Source organism: Electrophorus electricus, chromosome 4 (assembly GCF_041902795.1).
Source record: "Electrophorus electricus isolate QZ-2024a chromosome 4, ASM4190279v1, whole genome shotgun sequence".
In the NCBI taxonomy this organism is placed as follows: domain Eukaryota; kingdom Metazoa; phylum Chordata; class Actinopteri; order Gymnotiformes; family Gymnotidae; genus Electrophorus; species Electrophorus electricus.
This window is the reverse complement of record NC_137500.1, coordinates 10,507,200-10,523,618: the sequence shown is the minus strand read 5'-3', so window position 1 is coordinate 10,523,618 and position 16,419 is coordinate 10,507,200. Positions and strand designations below refer to the sequence as shown.

Below are 16,419 nucleotides of genomic sequence, written 5' to 3'. Positions count from 1 at the left end.
CAATCAAGGGCCTGGCTAAAACCAACATTTTCTTACACGGTGAGAACACTTGACTTTGCTTAACTCCTTATTTATCTGGCCCAAATTCATTAAAACACTCAAAGCTGATCTGGAATTTCATCTTTTTCATTTGCCATTGTGCCGTATTTGTCAGTTCGATTTGAGGTATAACATGATCTTGGGCCAGGCTAAAATCAGGTTTTTCTCACAATGTATTAAGCCTTCATTATCGGGAATGCCCCAGTATGTCTCTGAAATTTCCCCTTTCTTTTACCTGTGTGCACAACGTGTAATGCTGCTAGTATTGTGATGTATTGTTTCACCATGGGCCTTACTAAAATTAAATTCTCCTCACACAGAGACTTGTTCTCTGAATATTTCTTCTTCCGATCAATGTATGTACTATCACCAGTGGCATAGGTTTCATTTCAACTTTGGGAGAACACTGTTCACATCACCCAACCTAACACTTTATATGCGTAGTGTGAGCACGAATTATTGAAGGGGAGACACAATTTTTTTTACAGATTCGTCTGTCTGTAAAACGTAAAGTGCGCAGCAAAAATGTATCGTGAACACTCCCTTTATGAATAAGCAACCAACTTCAGCTGCCGATTAAAAAGCTACGAATAAGAAACCAAACGAACTGGAAGCTGCGAATAAGCCACTTCAGCGTCTTTGAACGGAAACACATTACATAATCTTGTCATGATATAAGAACCTGTAAGTATGCATTGTTTTAGCTTTAACATAGGGCGTGGAAATCTGAGTAATGCTACTCTGAGTTGATGCTACTCTGGCCTAAATTATGCCTTCTAGTAGCCTATCGCACTACATTTCTATTCACAAATTCCCATTTTATGCAAAAATAAAAGCAAGGCAACTCCAGAGCATGGACAGACCCAGCGATTCAAAAGATGATTGAAGTTCGCTGTCATCTATTGACACATTCAAAATATATTCCTTAAATAACAGCACACTGTTAATTGTTTTCCTCTTGAATAACTTCTGAATTATCTCGTGGTATGTTTAGTATTTATATGAGGCATTAAATCAAATGTATTATGGCAGAAAGGGTTTGGGACCTGCGTTGGAAAACCTACAACAATTTCACTGCAGCATATAGTCCTGTGCAGTATTAGCTAGCTAATAATTTTGGCAAGTACTCGAGACCCCTATGGGTACAAAATATTTTCATGTAATTTAATTCATTTAATACATTATGTTATATTGCCGGGTGAGCGCATGTGTTTTGGGTAGCCGTCGTGGGTTTGCTTACATCACGATAAAGCTCTTCTAATGCTCTGTGGAAAGGGTATTCTATTAGGGCACAATGGGTTTGTCTCATGTGATAATATTCTGTCATCTTGACATGCTGTGTACTATAAGATCGTATGATAATGATTAAAAAAAACCCCTCTCTCCTAGACACACACGCGGGGAAGTCAAGCAAAGCTGCGCGTAAGCACAACTACACCTGGCGTTCATACAAATAGGACGCATACTCCGAGCTTCAGCGAACTACAGATGTATGGATCGCTTTGAGATTGGCTACTGCTGTTCACATGCTGGAGAGAACGTTTACTAGGAACGTGAGATTGTATTGTATTCTGTGAATGAACGGCCTTCTCTGTGCTTGCTACGTCTATTTATAATTTTGTCCAACATATCACCATTGAGCTACTATCATCTTAGGCGATATGCTTCTATGTAATCTCGACTCAAACCATCATTAAACCGCTAACGTCATCTTCAGTGCTTGACTGGCTGCAGAAAACTAAAGAACATCAATCCGTCAGTTGTGAATGCCTAAAAGAACTATAGTAGCTCAGTCATCCAGCGCATAAATAAGCAATCAACATCCAGCACAAGAATCGATGCCGAGGGTGGTTCTATTGCTACTCCTCAAAAGAGGCGTTTAAACCAGGAGACATCTGGTTTTGGAGGTGGGCTGTAATACAATAAGAAGCGCGCGCTGGAGTTATGAAGGCTAAACGGGTAATTGGCGCTGTTCGTCCAGCACCACCGCCACAGTCACCTTGCACTGAATGACACCAAGATAGACGGGGCGTCAGACTTCTTGACTCATTTCCAGTGGAACCTTAATATGCTTTTAGTGTGAGTTCAATCGTTCTGATGTAATTCTGTTGTCCTTTTTTTGTGGATCGACGGGGAGAGAGTGAGGATTACGCGTTTAAATTGCACGCAGGACGCGAACACGACCGGCACCAGCAGTAGATTCTTGTACTTTTTATACAACAAAATAAATGTGTATTTTCCACTAATTCATTTTGTGAACTTTTTATTCCATCGATTTTGTTTAACCCATGAATCCATGCGTGACACTCGTATCAACAGTGTTGCTTGTAGCTTTTCGAACCCGTAGTGATGCCCGGAGCCGGTAGAAGATATGCCTAGGGCGACGCGATGGGCCAAGGCGACGAGAAGGATCGCATAGTGATCAACGTAGGAGGGATAAAGCATCAGACCTACCGCGGTACTCTGCGCACCTTGCCTGGCACTCGGCTTGCCTGGCTTGCCGAGCCTGATGCCCCGAACAACTTCGACTATGATGCCAAGATCGGGGAGTTCTTCTTCGATCGCCACCCGGGCGTCTTTGCACACATCCTCAATTACTACCGGACGGGAAAACTGCACTGTCCAGCGGATGTGTGCGGGCCATTATACGAGGAGGAACTAGCGTTCTGGGGCATTGATGAGACTGACGTAGAACCATGTTGTTGGATGACATACCGACAACATCGGGAAGCCGAAGAGGCTCTAGTTAGCTTCGGAGGGGGAGCTCTTGATATTGGTCATGAGGAACCAGAGGCCGACGGTATTACAGAAGCGGCAGAAGGGGATGAGGGGGTTGAAATGACTCGGAGACTGGCGCAAGGGGACTCGCCCGATAACAGATCCGGGCGCTGGAACCGCTGGCAGAAGAAGATATGGGCGCTCTTTGAGGATCCGTATTCCTCGAAATACGCGCGGGTGAGTGAGAATAAAGTTCATTAATACGCGATAGACCCTGGCTATAAATGCTCAATGAATGGGAACATTTGATTGCTAATGAGTATGTAACACAAATAACATTTAATCGTTCTATGCCTTTGACTCATATCAAAAACGCGAAATGTCTCTCTGTCCCTCATCGCAAGATAAATAAAGGTGTCACACAGACAATACCAAGAGCTCTCAAATCAGTAATGAATGATCCATCGCCTATTACAAGTTTAATGGCTGCAATTAGGTATCATAGTGTTAACTCACAGGTGAAGGTCAACACTGTTCTTGTTAATGAATAGTCCTTACTGCTTCTCCTGTTCATTTTTGCTTTGTGTCACGCCTGACCCCACGAATGAATGAACACTCTTTAATATTGGAATTTTTTGTAGTTATAAGATAGCACAAGGTGGAAATCCAGTGCTATAAGTAACCTTTTGGGAATAGTCTGTAATTTTCTCATGGAACACACGGCTACTGATCATATATCATTCACTTTGATGTGCTACAAACAGTAACCTCAACCCCTGGAGAATCACACACTCATCAAAAGCCATGGGTGTCCAAGTCTCTTTTTAGGCTGTTTTAACTGTAATGTCCATGCCTGAAAACTTCTCTTACTGATATTACAACATTAGTCTCACCATGGGTCTGAATGTATTTTCAGCATTTACAAATGTTTTGGCAGTCAAGTTAAAGTGGCTCAGTTCTCTGATGAAACGTGCTGGCACAGAGGTTACACAGGATGGCAGACCTCCAAGCTCCCGGCATGCTGCCTGTTGGAAACAACTGAATGTAGTCTACTGGAGAAACGGATGGTGTGAGGGAATAATGAGGCTATGTCAGAGAGACAGAACATAATGTGGAGACAGAGAGAGACAGGGAGAAACAGAGAGAGAAGGAGAGGGAGAGTAGAGATGTGTACAGGTTTTACACAGAAATAGCATTGGCCCAGACTACTTGCATTGGCTTCAGAATGATTGTGATGATGCTGAGCTCTGGTTGGAGATGCTGGATTCATTTGCCTGTCTGGGGTATTCCTGCTCTACTGCTGATAGTCAGACAGGATTAATTTGGCTGTCTGGGATAGTCCTGCTCTGCTGCTGAGAGTCAGACTGGCTTGTGACTCTGCTGTGGCTGGGACCTGCTCAATTTCCTTATAACATTGCACTGCCTAACTGCCTCATCAAAAACAACCAGTAGCAAGCTAATGAAGTCATCGTATGTTCCTACAAATAGGTAAAGCCCGTATTTCTAAATGTTTGGAACTGATGTGTTTGTAATCACTATGCCCCTCTTTTATATGTTCATGTTATTAACATATAAAATGCACAGATTTCATTAAGAGTAGGCCTGCACTTTATGTAAAGTGAGGAGCCTTATGGTTATCATGGAGTCAGGAATGTGGGGAATATTGTGCTTCGTCTTAAATAAAATATGTATTCAGAAGACAGAGTATTTTTTAAAACTGAGACTTTTCTAGATGCAATGCCTCACCCCTCAGTGCTGAATGTGTTAGAAGCCATGTGCAATAAATGGCTGCAATTAAACTGGATTGGATGCAAAATATATGGATAATCTAATGTCTATAGTTTGTTGGTGCAGATTCTGTATTATTGTTCTAAGGCTTTTCTCACTCTGAAAGAACGGGGCTTAATGTGTTTTCCCAAGACAATTTAATTGTGTGGAGCTATTTTTGGTCTCCCTCCATCAGACTGTACATCTTAATTACATTACAACTTGACAACTCAATTACTCGCTGCAATCACATTTACAGCATTTGGCAGATGTTCTTATCCAGAGCAACTTACATATTTATCAGGGCAACAGTATATTTGCTCCCTGGGATTCAAACCCATGACCTTGGTGCTACTAGCACCATGCTCTACCTGGCAGTACCACATTTTATCACTTTTTTACTCTCAATGTATCTGTGAAGCAAAACATGAATTTGTAGTGAGTAGCAAGGCTTCACCTATGAGTGGTGTGTTCCATCAAGCCTATTCCTGCAGATTTAGCGCCATCATTATCCAGTCTGTTATCACAAACATAAAACACATTATATCTGACAACCTGATTGCACCACAAAGCATTCCTTAGTAGTACTGGCTGTACATTTAAAGTGCATTACAAAGTACTCTACAACTACTGTGCTCATGGATGATGCCAAAGGGTAAACGGAGGGATTCACAGTAAGACGTAGTGCTCAAATGATGACAAAACAGCAGAGGTTCAGTGAAAAATGCTAAGCTCTTATATATGGAGAATGACAGCTTAGCTGCATATTGTTTGAAAGTAATACGAAAGATGAGATGATTTCAGACATTTGTCATGGTTCTTATGTATGTTTTTCTATGGTGTGAGGTATACTTGCCTTAGGTTGTTTTAAACTCGAACATTTTGTACCGATATCCTAATGTACTATATTAGTACACTGTGTGCACAATTATCAGGCAAGCTGTATTTCAGGATTTATTTTATTATTGAACAACTACAGTGCTCTTGGTCAGTCCAAAATGTTAAACCTTAAACCTGAATGTTTAAGAAAATAATTGAGGTTTTGGCTTTCTTGGGACAATATCTGTGCATAATTATTGGGCAACTATTAGTGTGCAGAATTATGCAACTAAGTGAAAATTCCCATCTCACTTGTTTATTTTCATCTGTTAAAGTGAGAATAACAAAATTTACAAATAAACACTTCTGACCAAAAAGTGATCAATATAGCCACCCTTCTTTTTAAAAACAGTCTGTCTTAATCTTCTGACGATGAACTTTTTGTGCAGCAGCAACCACAGCCTCCCAGACACTGTTCAGAGATCTGTACTGTTTTCCTTCACTTTAAATCTCCCCTTTAACAAGGGCCCATAAGTTCTCAATAGGGTTTAGGTCAAGTGAGGAAGGGGGCCCATGTCATTATTCTTTTATCTTTAAGGCCTTTACTGGCTAGCCACACAGTGGAGTACTTCGGTGCATGCGATGGAGCATTGATCTGCATAAAAATCATGCAGACTTTTTCCTGTACCACTGCTTGAAGAAAGTGTCTTTTAAAAACTCACAGTAGGTTTGGGAGTTGCTTTTGAGTCAATCTTCAACCCAAAAAAGGTGCAACTAGCTCATCTTTAATAATACCAGCCCATAGCAGTACCCCACCTCCACCTTGCTGGTGTCGGAGTCAAATTGGAGCTCTGTGCCCGATACTGATCCAGCCACAGGCCCATCCATTTGGTCCGTAAAGAGTCACTCTCATCTCATCAGTCCAGAAAACCTCTGAAAAATCTGTCTTCAGATATTTCTTGGCCCAGTCTTGACATTTCACCTTATGTCTTTTTCAGTGGTTGTCGGGTTTCAACCTTCCTTAGCCATGTCCCTGAGTACTGAACACCATGTATGTCTGGGCACTATAGGTAGGTTGCAGTTCTGGAATATGACAACACTGGTGGATAATGTGTTCCTGGTTGCTTCACATTTGATTCTTCTCAAATCTTTGGCAGTTAATTTGCATCTTTTTTTCTCATCACATTTCTTGTGACCCTGTTGACTATTTGCAACTAAAAGATTAATGGTTCTGTGATCACACCCCAAAATCTTAGCAATTTTAAGAGTGCTGCATCTCTCTGAAAGACCTTACAATTTTTAACTTTTCAGAGTCAGTTAAATCTCTTTTTTGGCCCATTTTGCCTGAGGTAAATAAGCTGCCTAATATTTATGTACACCTTGATTTAGGGTGGTAATCTCCTTAGGTCACACCCCCCCTCATTACACAAATACACATCACCTGATATGCTTAAATCCTATAAGCATTCAAGTTTATATAGCTTGGAGTTGGAAAATATGCATAATAATTATGATATGGTCAAAATACTCTCTTGCCTAATAATTGTGCACACAGTATATTGTTTTTGATCAGATAGGCAAACTGTGATTTGAGTGAAGAGGCCTTCACTTGTGCATCTGGTCAGGCTATGCATATAGAGACCAGATGGTCGGATATGTGTGTGTAGTTGATTGAATGTGGGCCTAAGAGTTGGCTTGCCCAGACTTGTCTTTTCAGTAATTATCCTCCCACTTGTCACTCATTAGCTTGCCTGGTAGGAGAGCATGTCTGTGTGTATGGGCTTAGTGAGAGGTCAGGAGCATAAACAGATGCATAAGACCAGCAAATACTTTTCTGCTAGCCACTGGCTTCAAAATTCTCCAGAATAAGAAAGAGAAAGACAGACATATACAGACACAAACACTCACGATCGCGCGCGCACACACACACACACACACACACACACACACACACACACACACACACGCACATACACATGCATATGCACATGCACATGGATAAGTAATGTTCAGAGACAGAGATAATTTAATTTATCAGTGTTTCAGCCTACAATATTGCTAAAGCTCCAAAATCACAATATTTATATTCATTATAGGCATTTAGGATCTATGATATGCCTTAACTTGTCATCACCTTTAATGCCACAGTGCAATACAGCACATTACAGCACATTATGGCCACACCTGCTGAGGTCATTATCCTGGGACATCAGGGCAAAGAGCATATAGTTCTCAGACAGAATGCCATAAGACGTGGATCATCTAATGTTTTTTTTTTGTCTCACACTGTAATTAATTAGATAGGTAGGATTAGAAAAGGTGAAATGACTTTATGAATATATACCCAGATGTAATTACCTTCAGTGTTGATCTACAGCATAATGAACAGATTAAGACCAATACAGATGTCAGAGCATGCATGGCCCAAAAAAAGGTTAAAATTGACACTAATGCACAGGGAGTCTGAAAACCTCTGATATCAAGTAATGAGACTGGATATCACTTCAGCGTTCTTTAGAGTACATTTTCTATACTCTGCATTCCTTCAAGGCCATTCTTCAGCAGAGGGCTCCTCTGCCTCTTTCTTTACAAGAATCTCATCCGCTCACTGTCCCACTTGGGTTTATGCCTTTCTCATTCCCCCTTGCACATCCTCCAACCCCTCCCACAAGTCATCCCTTCTATCCTTTTAAACTCTAATGTCCTTCTGTCTAGTTGTTCCATTCTACTGCTTTCTCTTCCAGTGAGATGACACAGGGCTGACCTTACCCAGCTGCAAAGTCCAGCCTCAGACCAAACACAGGCTTACTGCTGGGTACAAAGCAGAGAGGTGATCTAATGACTAATGAAAAGTGCCTATTAGTGTGTTTGTGTGGGTGGGTGGGTGTGCATGTGCGTGTGTGTGTGCGTGTGTGCGCTCATTGCCTCAAACAAAACATTCTTGCTTCCCACAAATGGCCATCAAACTCTGTCTATTTGACTAAGTACTGGCTGACCTAGATACAAACTGCCTGTGGCGAGAGACATTGTGAGATGCAGTGTGCTATAGAAAGAAATGAAAACTGATCAGTGGATGACTTTCAGAAGAATGGCTAGATAAGTGCTTGCATGGCAAAGCAGTCAAAATATAATTATTTAATAGTTTACATCTCCCAATCTGTTGCTACTTAGAACCAAATAAAAATGGACTCATCATACAGCCCAACCTCCATGAGCCTAACAAACAAATAAACAAATAAATAAAGAAAACTCTGAAATGAAAATGCTTGATGGAGCATTATCTATTTTTTGTTCAAGGGTTTTAGGTATAATTGCAGATTTCAACATTTTGTTTTCAGGAGTTGCAAACTACCTTGCCACTGGCAAATGATCCAGCAACTTGTCCTCTCCAGAAAACCAATCCCCTCACACTTGTTCACCTCTCATGTTTTAGTGGAGGAGGGATCAAATCCTCAAAGGGTCCACTGTCCATCCTCCTGAACCAGCACACAGCCAGCCCACGGTGACCGACCTTGCAGGGACAGTGCACGGTTCCCTGGTGAGGGGGTTGTAGTTAAATTTAGCCCAGGGAGGTGGAGGGGATTTGAGGTGGCGCCACTCTGCCATCCTCCGCTGTCCTTGGGCTCAAGCGGTGACCTTGAGCTTCAGCGGCAGTGGAGGTAGAGGAAGAGGGGCTTAAGTGACACGCTCTATTTGACACGGCAGGATCCTGTGGCACACAGAGACTGAAGTAGCAACACTATACTGCCCCAGATCCTTTAAGCTCTGCTGAAACAGCCATTTATGGGCAACTAGTATTGCTGTGATGGTGCATATGACCTCTTGCTCTGTTGTCTGTCCATCTGAGAGAAAGTGTACTTAGAGGGAACATGCACATTTAACACTGATGTTAGCACAGTTTTCAGTGATGACTTGTTTTGAGGATTGGATAATACAGATATGGTAATATTCAGAACTACTTACCTACCCCAGATAATTTTTCTTGCTCTGTGTTTTTCTTCTCTTTTTTAACACAGTGGATAGCATTTGCGTCTCTGTTCTTCATCCTGGTGTCCATCACAACTTTCTGTCTGGAGACTCATGAGGCCTTCAACCCCATAATCAACCGCACAGAGATTGAAGTGGTGGACAATGTGACCGTGGAGCACATTTACCCTGAGACAGAGACCATGGTGCAGCTCATGTACATCGAGGGCATCTGTGTCATATGGTTCACCTTTGAGTTCCTCATACGAGTCACATTCTGTCCTGACAAACTCAAATTCATAAAAAATGCCCTCAACATCATTGACTTTGTGGCCATCCTACCCTTCTACCTGGAAGTGGGACTGAGTGGCCTCTCCTCCAAGGCAGCAAAAGACGTGCTGGGCTTCCTGCGCGTGGTGCGCTTTGTCCGGATTCTGCGCATCTTCAAGTTGACACGCCACTTTGTGGGTCTGCGGGTGCTTGGGCACACGCTCCGTGCCAGCACCAATGAGTTCATCCTCCTCATCATCTTCCTCGCACTCGGGGTCCTCATCTTTGCCACCATGATTTACTATGCCGAACGTATTGGAGCCAACCCCAATGATCCTCGCGCTAGTGAACACACACATTTTAAGAACATCCCTATTGGCTTCTGGTGGGCTGTGGTTACGATGACAACACTTGGATATGGTGACATGTATCCTCAGACGACCTCAGGCATGTTGGTGGGTGCTCTTTGCGCTCTGGCTGGTGTATTGACCATCGCCATGCCTGTGCCTGTCATTGTCAACAACTTTGGCATGTATTACTCCCTGGCAATGGCAAAACAAAAACTACCAAAGAAAAAGAGCAAGCACATCCCTCGGGCACCCCAGCTGGGATCCCCCAACTACTGTAAGTCGGCCATTAATTCTCCAAGACCCAGTACACGCAGTGATTCCTGCCCGCTGGCCCAGGAAGAAGTCTCTGAGATTAGATATCAAGGTAGGATATCTAAACACCCAGTTCTTTATAGAATGTAGTTTGTTTTGTAAGCAGTCAGGGCTGGTCATTGCAATGTAATAAATAGGCAATCTACTGCAAGCTCTGATATGCATGCATGACTGCCCACACTATGTCATTGCTCTAAATCATTTAATTAGCATTGATTTCATGATAAAGAAATATAACATAGACAACAAACACTATACTAAACTTTTGAAAACACTGTATATTTAAATTTTATGAGGGTTTTGTTTGCTTGTTTTTGGTTTGTCTTTTGTTTTTTCTGTTTATTCTGTTACAATGGCCAGGGAAGTGGCCACATCAACCTGATTGGAGCAACAAGCAGGAGCTCAAAAACACAACCAGAGACCAGTATGGGTGAAAAGGAAGAGCTTTATTGGTGCATTGCATGTTTACACTCTCTGCTGACAGGCCTGCAGCTTTGTTCTCTTGCACTGGTTACATAGAAAGCCTGGTTTAAAGAGTTGAGACCCTGAATATAACCACATGCATATGCTTTATACCACATGCATATGCTTTAACCACATGCATATGCTTTATACCTAATACTTATAAAAGCTTTTAACTGAATGAGAGTGTGCCACCAGCTTTGCCTACAGGCATCAGTTCTTAGAATTTAAGCTTTAGTTCTCCACATATTAACTTTAATTTCAAACTTATTATACCTCATCAATAAAAAAACAAACAAAACAAAACAGAATGACCAAGGATGACTAGCCAGTCACTAGTGTTTGCTCATGGCAGTGAGACAGATTTTGACTGCTATAGATTTGCAACCAAGGCTCTAGATGCAGCAGACTCCATATAAAAATACTATGGTACAATAACCTTTGGATGTTTTGTAAGTTTTCTTAACAACCTGAAGCAAAGACCAAAAGCTAGTTTGGCTTGGGACATAAGCATACGTACAGGTGGTGGTGTTTTTAAAAGTGTAATTTTAGTCCTCTATAGCCATACATTCCCTTCAAATAGTACTGAGATTCTGTATTTCTGACTGATAGTCATTATTTCATTTCAGGTGCAGAGTACAGATCATAATACATATAACATCTTACATCTATACAGACTGCTTTGTATCCAGCATAGCAGATTTGAGGAAAAAATACAATAAGGCATTAAGAATGAATTAAAATAATACACAAATGTATTAAAAATGTAAAGCACACCTAAGACAACAAGAAAGTGTTGGTATGGTAAAGTCAAATAATGTCTTAAAATAAGATACAGTGTTTATTGTATTTCTGCTGATGTTGATTGTAATCTGTAACTGAACTAATGCTGTGAGATTATCTGTCTTTGTTTATGATTGTAGATTTTAAAGTTAATGGAGAGGCATCTAAAGCAGCCTTGGCTAATGAGGACTGTCCCCACATTGACCAGGCAGTGTCACCCGAGGAAGTGTTCAGCCCTGTGGACCGTGAGAGACCCTGCTTCCTGCTCACCTCTGGAGAACGGGGTAATCACATAGGGGCACGAGTCAGGAAGGGTACGTAACCAGCCAGTCATTATTAGCCATTTCCAGATTACTGAGTGCACACAAAGTGCTTACAGTAAAAAGTTAAAGCAACTGTGACAGTCAATTGCCTTTTTGCTGCAGATCGATTGTTGGGTAGTCTCACAATGTGGTCTGACGCCACCCTTCAGATTTTTCCTGAAGGTCTGCAGTGTACGTTGTCAGACTGACACATATGGAAAAGCATGTTCTAGACTTACTTGTATGGAAAACATAAGTTCTCTACTGTGTTTTTAGAAGGTACAATGTCACACATTCAGTGTCACAGACTGCAGTTTTCAATTCTGAACTATGAAACCTCCAGGGTCAATAATTAAACATTTTACATTATTTTAGCCTACCTCAAATCAACATGTAGGACAAAAATAATGAAAAACATTTGTCAGTCAAAATGATGAATTTGCTATCATTAAAGGAAATTAAAGGTGCTTGCTTTAAAAATAGTCATGCATGCAGATTCACTATGGTGGGTGGTACTGGTGATAGTGACGCTCAAAGAGGTCCGGCATGGGATATGAGGCATGTGGTTCCATGACAAGAACTCAGCCAGTCAGAGGCTCTTAGATCTTAGCTTCAGTTTTGACTCGCTGCACCACCAAACTGCCATGAATCCGAAGGCACGATGATAGGATATTACAGTCACGAGTGGGTTATTCCATACCAGATAATCACATAACTCCAAAGGCGTGACCTGAAGTTGACTTCGTCAGCTTCCTGCTGCTTGAGTAGGATGATACCAATTATGTTCCACTCCATTTGATACCAAGGCAAGGTTGTTTTCAGGCACTGCTGTAAACCATATGATGGTGGAAACTTGTTAGGTTATAACTGGAGCAGACAGGATTGTAGGTCAGGCTCAGAACATTCCATCAGAACCCATATAACAGCAGAATAGAATACAGAACCGAACAGCAAGACAGACTGTGAATCTTGCTTATACAGCACAATGGGAATCCATTGGCAAATGTAATTTCAGTTTCAAACAGTAAATGTATACAGAGCGTCTGGGGAAGAACTATTTTCTATGAGAACATTGATCATTTGCAACATGTTTTGTTGAGCTGATGTGTCTGGCTGTGTTCTTTGGTGTCTCTCTACAGCTGTGTTGTGCTGGTTAGCACTGTGATACCACCCCATGCATGCAGTAGACAAAATAATGCATAATGCATAACACGCATGGAGGATGATGCGGTTGACTTGGTGAATGGTCACTGTCAACCGTTTCACCATGAGCATAACTACATGATAGGGTAACACACTAATGCACCCCTAAGTGCCAAAATACATGTGTACTCAGATGCACTCAGATGTCTCAAATGTATACACACCCACACCCCCACACACACACACACACACTTTCACACATTTGGCATTTGAGGCTGCACTGTGGTGTACTGAAAGCCCTTTCTCTCTTCAAATGAAGGTTATGAAAAGCCATGGAGCCATAGCAGCATGTCTGGAGGTGTGGCCTCAGTGTCGGCCCTCCCCTGCAGCCCGCCCTGTCTCATGCAACAGGCCCACTCCCCCATCCCATCCATCCTGTAGCATGGACAACCAAACTAACCAATCAGAGGCCCCGCTCTGCAGTGCTGCGCTGAGACACCTGCCCACACTGTGTACCATTCGTCTCTCATCAGTCTTTCTATGAGCTCTACACTCTCTCTCTGTCTCTCTATGTTTGTCTCTTCCTCTCTGTCTGTCTGTCTGTCAGTCTCTCTATCTCCAATCTTATCCTAATTGTCCTAACTCTGGTTTTCTCCTAGATTTGATTCTGTTCTCTTGCCTGCCTACTCATGTCATGTTGTCATGTTATGTTCCATACTTTTGTCCTGCTTGTTTTCTTGTGCTTCTCCCTTTATCCATTGTTTCTCTTCTTTCGTCTTTCTTCCCATTCATGTATTTTCTTGTCTCCTCTTTTGAAACCCCTACATTATCATGCTCATTTCTCTTTCACCTTTCCCTCTTTCCCCTTCGGTGTTTCTAAAGCTGTGGTTTTCATCAGGTGCTATTGGTCACCTTTTTTAAAAAAAAAAGAAAAAAAAAAGAAAATGGCTGTTTCATATGATTTTACATTCTGAAAGTAATCATGTAATAAAAAATATCTTAAAAGGACACTAACCAATCATAATTCTATGATGCACATGTCACCAACATAAAACTATAACTGAAGGAACCTCATTTGCATTTGCATGCCTTGCATGGGAAACTGAAAAAAAATGTAAGTCTAATGAAAATGATCTTGTTTTACATTCAAACCTTCTTTACAAGTATACAATGCAGTCAAAGTATATCATTAAAGATGATATAAAGTACATGTAGCAGTGAAGACATTTTCTTTGCTGACACTTTTTGCCTTTCCCCAAACCATGACCTTGTGTGTGTTTGAGCACACAACATTTCTAATAGTAGCAGTGGTCAATTCGACCATCCAACTTTTCTTCTGGAAAAAGATTAAAATGCAAATAGTGAAATAATGCACTTTAACTTTGATAATGACCATCTATCTATTATTCTACTTTATTCAGGCTTAGGAAATAAGAGTATTGCTTTTGAGTAAAGTTCAGCATTTATTTTTCATAAATTGTTTCACGCCGTGATAATTGGAGTAACTAACGTATGTTGTTCTCTGTAGCAAATTAATTGTAAGTGTACTACATAAGAATATGTGCAGTTAACAAAAAATATGTATGTACTTTTTGAAGTTACTTGGGGAAAGGTAAATGCATGCACTTTTATGCAAAAAAAAAGAGGTACAGTATGCGAATGACACTGTAAAAAAACACTTGCATGAAATAAATTTTGTATTGAATCTGTGTTCGGACTCTGTTTTTATTTGACAGAACACACCTACACATCAGCCTCATTGCCTGGCAACAAGCCATGTACCTTCTTTACAATGGATTCTCTTTGACCTTTCACTCCTCTTTGCCATTGGATCATTCCATGGTGTTGTTCACCTTTACAATATAATACATACTAGATTCTGAAAAGCTGTATAAGTACTCTCTCACGCAGGATTTCTCGTTGTTCTGGATCCTTGAGAGGTCAGCAAGGTCAAAGAGATAATATATGACCCTCAAGGTGTGTAACCCAAGATAGAAAGCAGGAGCGTTGATGCATTTGCCCTGCTTCATACACTGGCATGACATACGTTTCCTGAGCATGACAGACATAGTACAGGCATTTTTTTTACAGACAGCATGTCCCAATGTGACAGACTTCATTGCCACGAGCCATGTCTTACGTTCATCGCCTATGCAATGTTTTTGGCCAAGCATGGAGAACAGTATGGTAAACCCACAAATTTAAGCTCATTTCCCCTTGTGCCCATCTCCCTGTCCTGCACAGACCTCCCACTGGCTTTGCTTGCATGGTTTAGGGGATGCCCCTCCCCCCTTCTCCTTCATCTGTCCTCACTTTTTTGTTGTTGTTGTTGTGTTTGGTGTATTAATATGATTTTCCTTGTTGTTTGTTGTTGTTGTTTTCTTCTTTGTGTGTTTTTAGAAGCCCAGCGAACGAGCCGAAGCAGACAACCAACAGAGTCAGTGTGTGTTATGAACCATGGTGTGCCAACCACTATGTGTGTCAACCATAAAGCCACATCTCCCACCTGACAGTGCTGTAGCGTGTGTCCATGTGCACATTTGTACTTGTGTAAGTGTGTATGTGTTCATGTTTGTGTGAGGGTGTGTATGTAGTAGATCAGCATTATTTCTAAGTGACAGAAAAATCTCAGCATAGATGTAGCACAGTAGTGCAGAGAAGCTGTTGTTCAGCCATATGTATCTCTGTTCTGTGAGTGATTGTGCTGTCGTACTGTGTGAAGTGGCTATTGTTTTGAGGTGTGTTCCAACGTTGTATATAGTGCTTTGTTTGCTGATGCGATGTGATTTTACTTCATCTTTGTGTTTTTGTCCCTCAAGTGATCAAATATTTGTTTTTGGTGTATGTCCAGTTCAGTGTAAAATGTTGCTCCAGTACTTTTCATATTGAGTGATTATACATATATTCTTCAACATAGTTCATGTATGGGGGAAATCATTATGCAGAGAAACCTTTTTTCCTATCTTTTTTTTTTTTTTTTACTACTGTAGCAAGTATTTAGCAAATGCCTTTTGCACTGTTTGCACCTGTTCACTTTTACATTCCTTTTCACACAGCATAAAATAGTTCAAATCATTTGTAGCTTAAACTTTAGACTGGTAACATTCGTTAGTTTAAGGGGAAATGACAAATGTAGCTTGCATTTCCCTGTGTATAGGTTTGGCTAATACACAAGGACCAAACGTTATAAGTCCTTCAATGTATGAAACAAACAAGCTCTTGGCTTTTAAAAACATTAAAAAAAACAAACAAAAAAAACCATAACACCTCAACAAACATTTGTTGTTTGTAACCTGTAAAAGCAATGAAAATAAGTGTACCTGTATAAGCAGTGAAAATAAGAACCCACATATTTTCTGGATTGTTCAGTCTTTTTGGCAGAAAGTGCCAAACTTTTTTAACAGACAATCCAGTACAATAAAACAGCAAAGTTCCGATTACAGTAGTCTTCTTTATCTATAGCAAACCATGAGCATACAGGGTTCTTA

General features: G+C 41.1%; 1 protein-coding gene across 4 annotated transcripts; it reads left to right on the top strand.

The window, feature by feature from the left end:
• The first annotated feature begins 608 nt into the window (after positions 1–608).
• On the top strand, positions 609–16,338 carry kcnc1b (potassium voltage-gated channel, Shaw-related subfamily, member 1b). Of its 4 annotated transcripts, none has more exons than XR_014123153.1 (5): positions 609–723; positions 1,429–2,994; positions 9,360–10,293; positions 11,695–11,800; positions 15,332–15,435. XR_014123153.1 is itself a non-coding variant. In XM_027021436.3 (5 exons), the coding sequence occupies exons 2-5, from the start codon at positions 2,428–2,430 to the stop codon at positions 15,439–15,441; spliced, it is 1,785 nt and encodes a 594-aa protein (XP_026877237.2). In that variant the 5' UTR covers positions 609–723; positions 1,429–2,427; the 3' UTR covers positions 15,442–16,338. The 4 variants fall into 4 exon arrangements, 2 of the variants coding, with proteins under 2 accessions (XP_026877237.2, XP_026877236.2); XR_003411413.3 differs by lacking the exon at positions 15,332–15,435 and adding an exon at positions 13,251–13,385; XM_027021436.3 differs by having other exon boundaries at positions 11,627–11,800; positions 15,332–16,338.
• Positions 16,339–16,419: the final 81 nt, after the last annotated feature.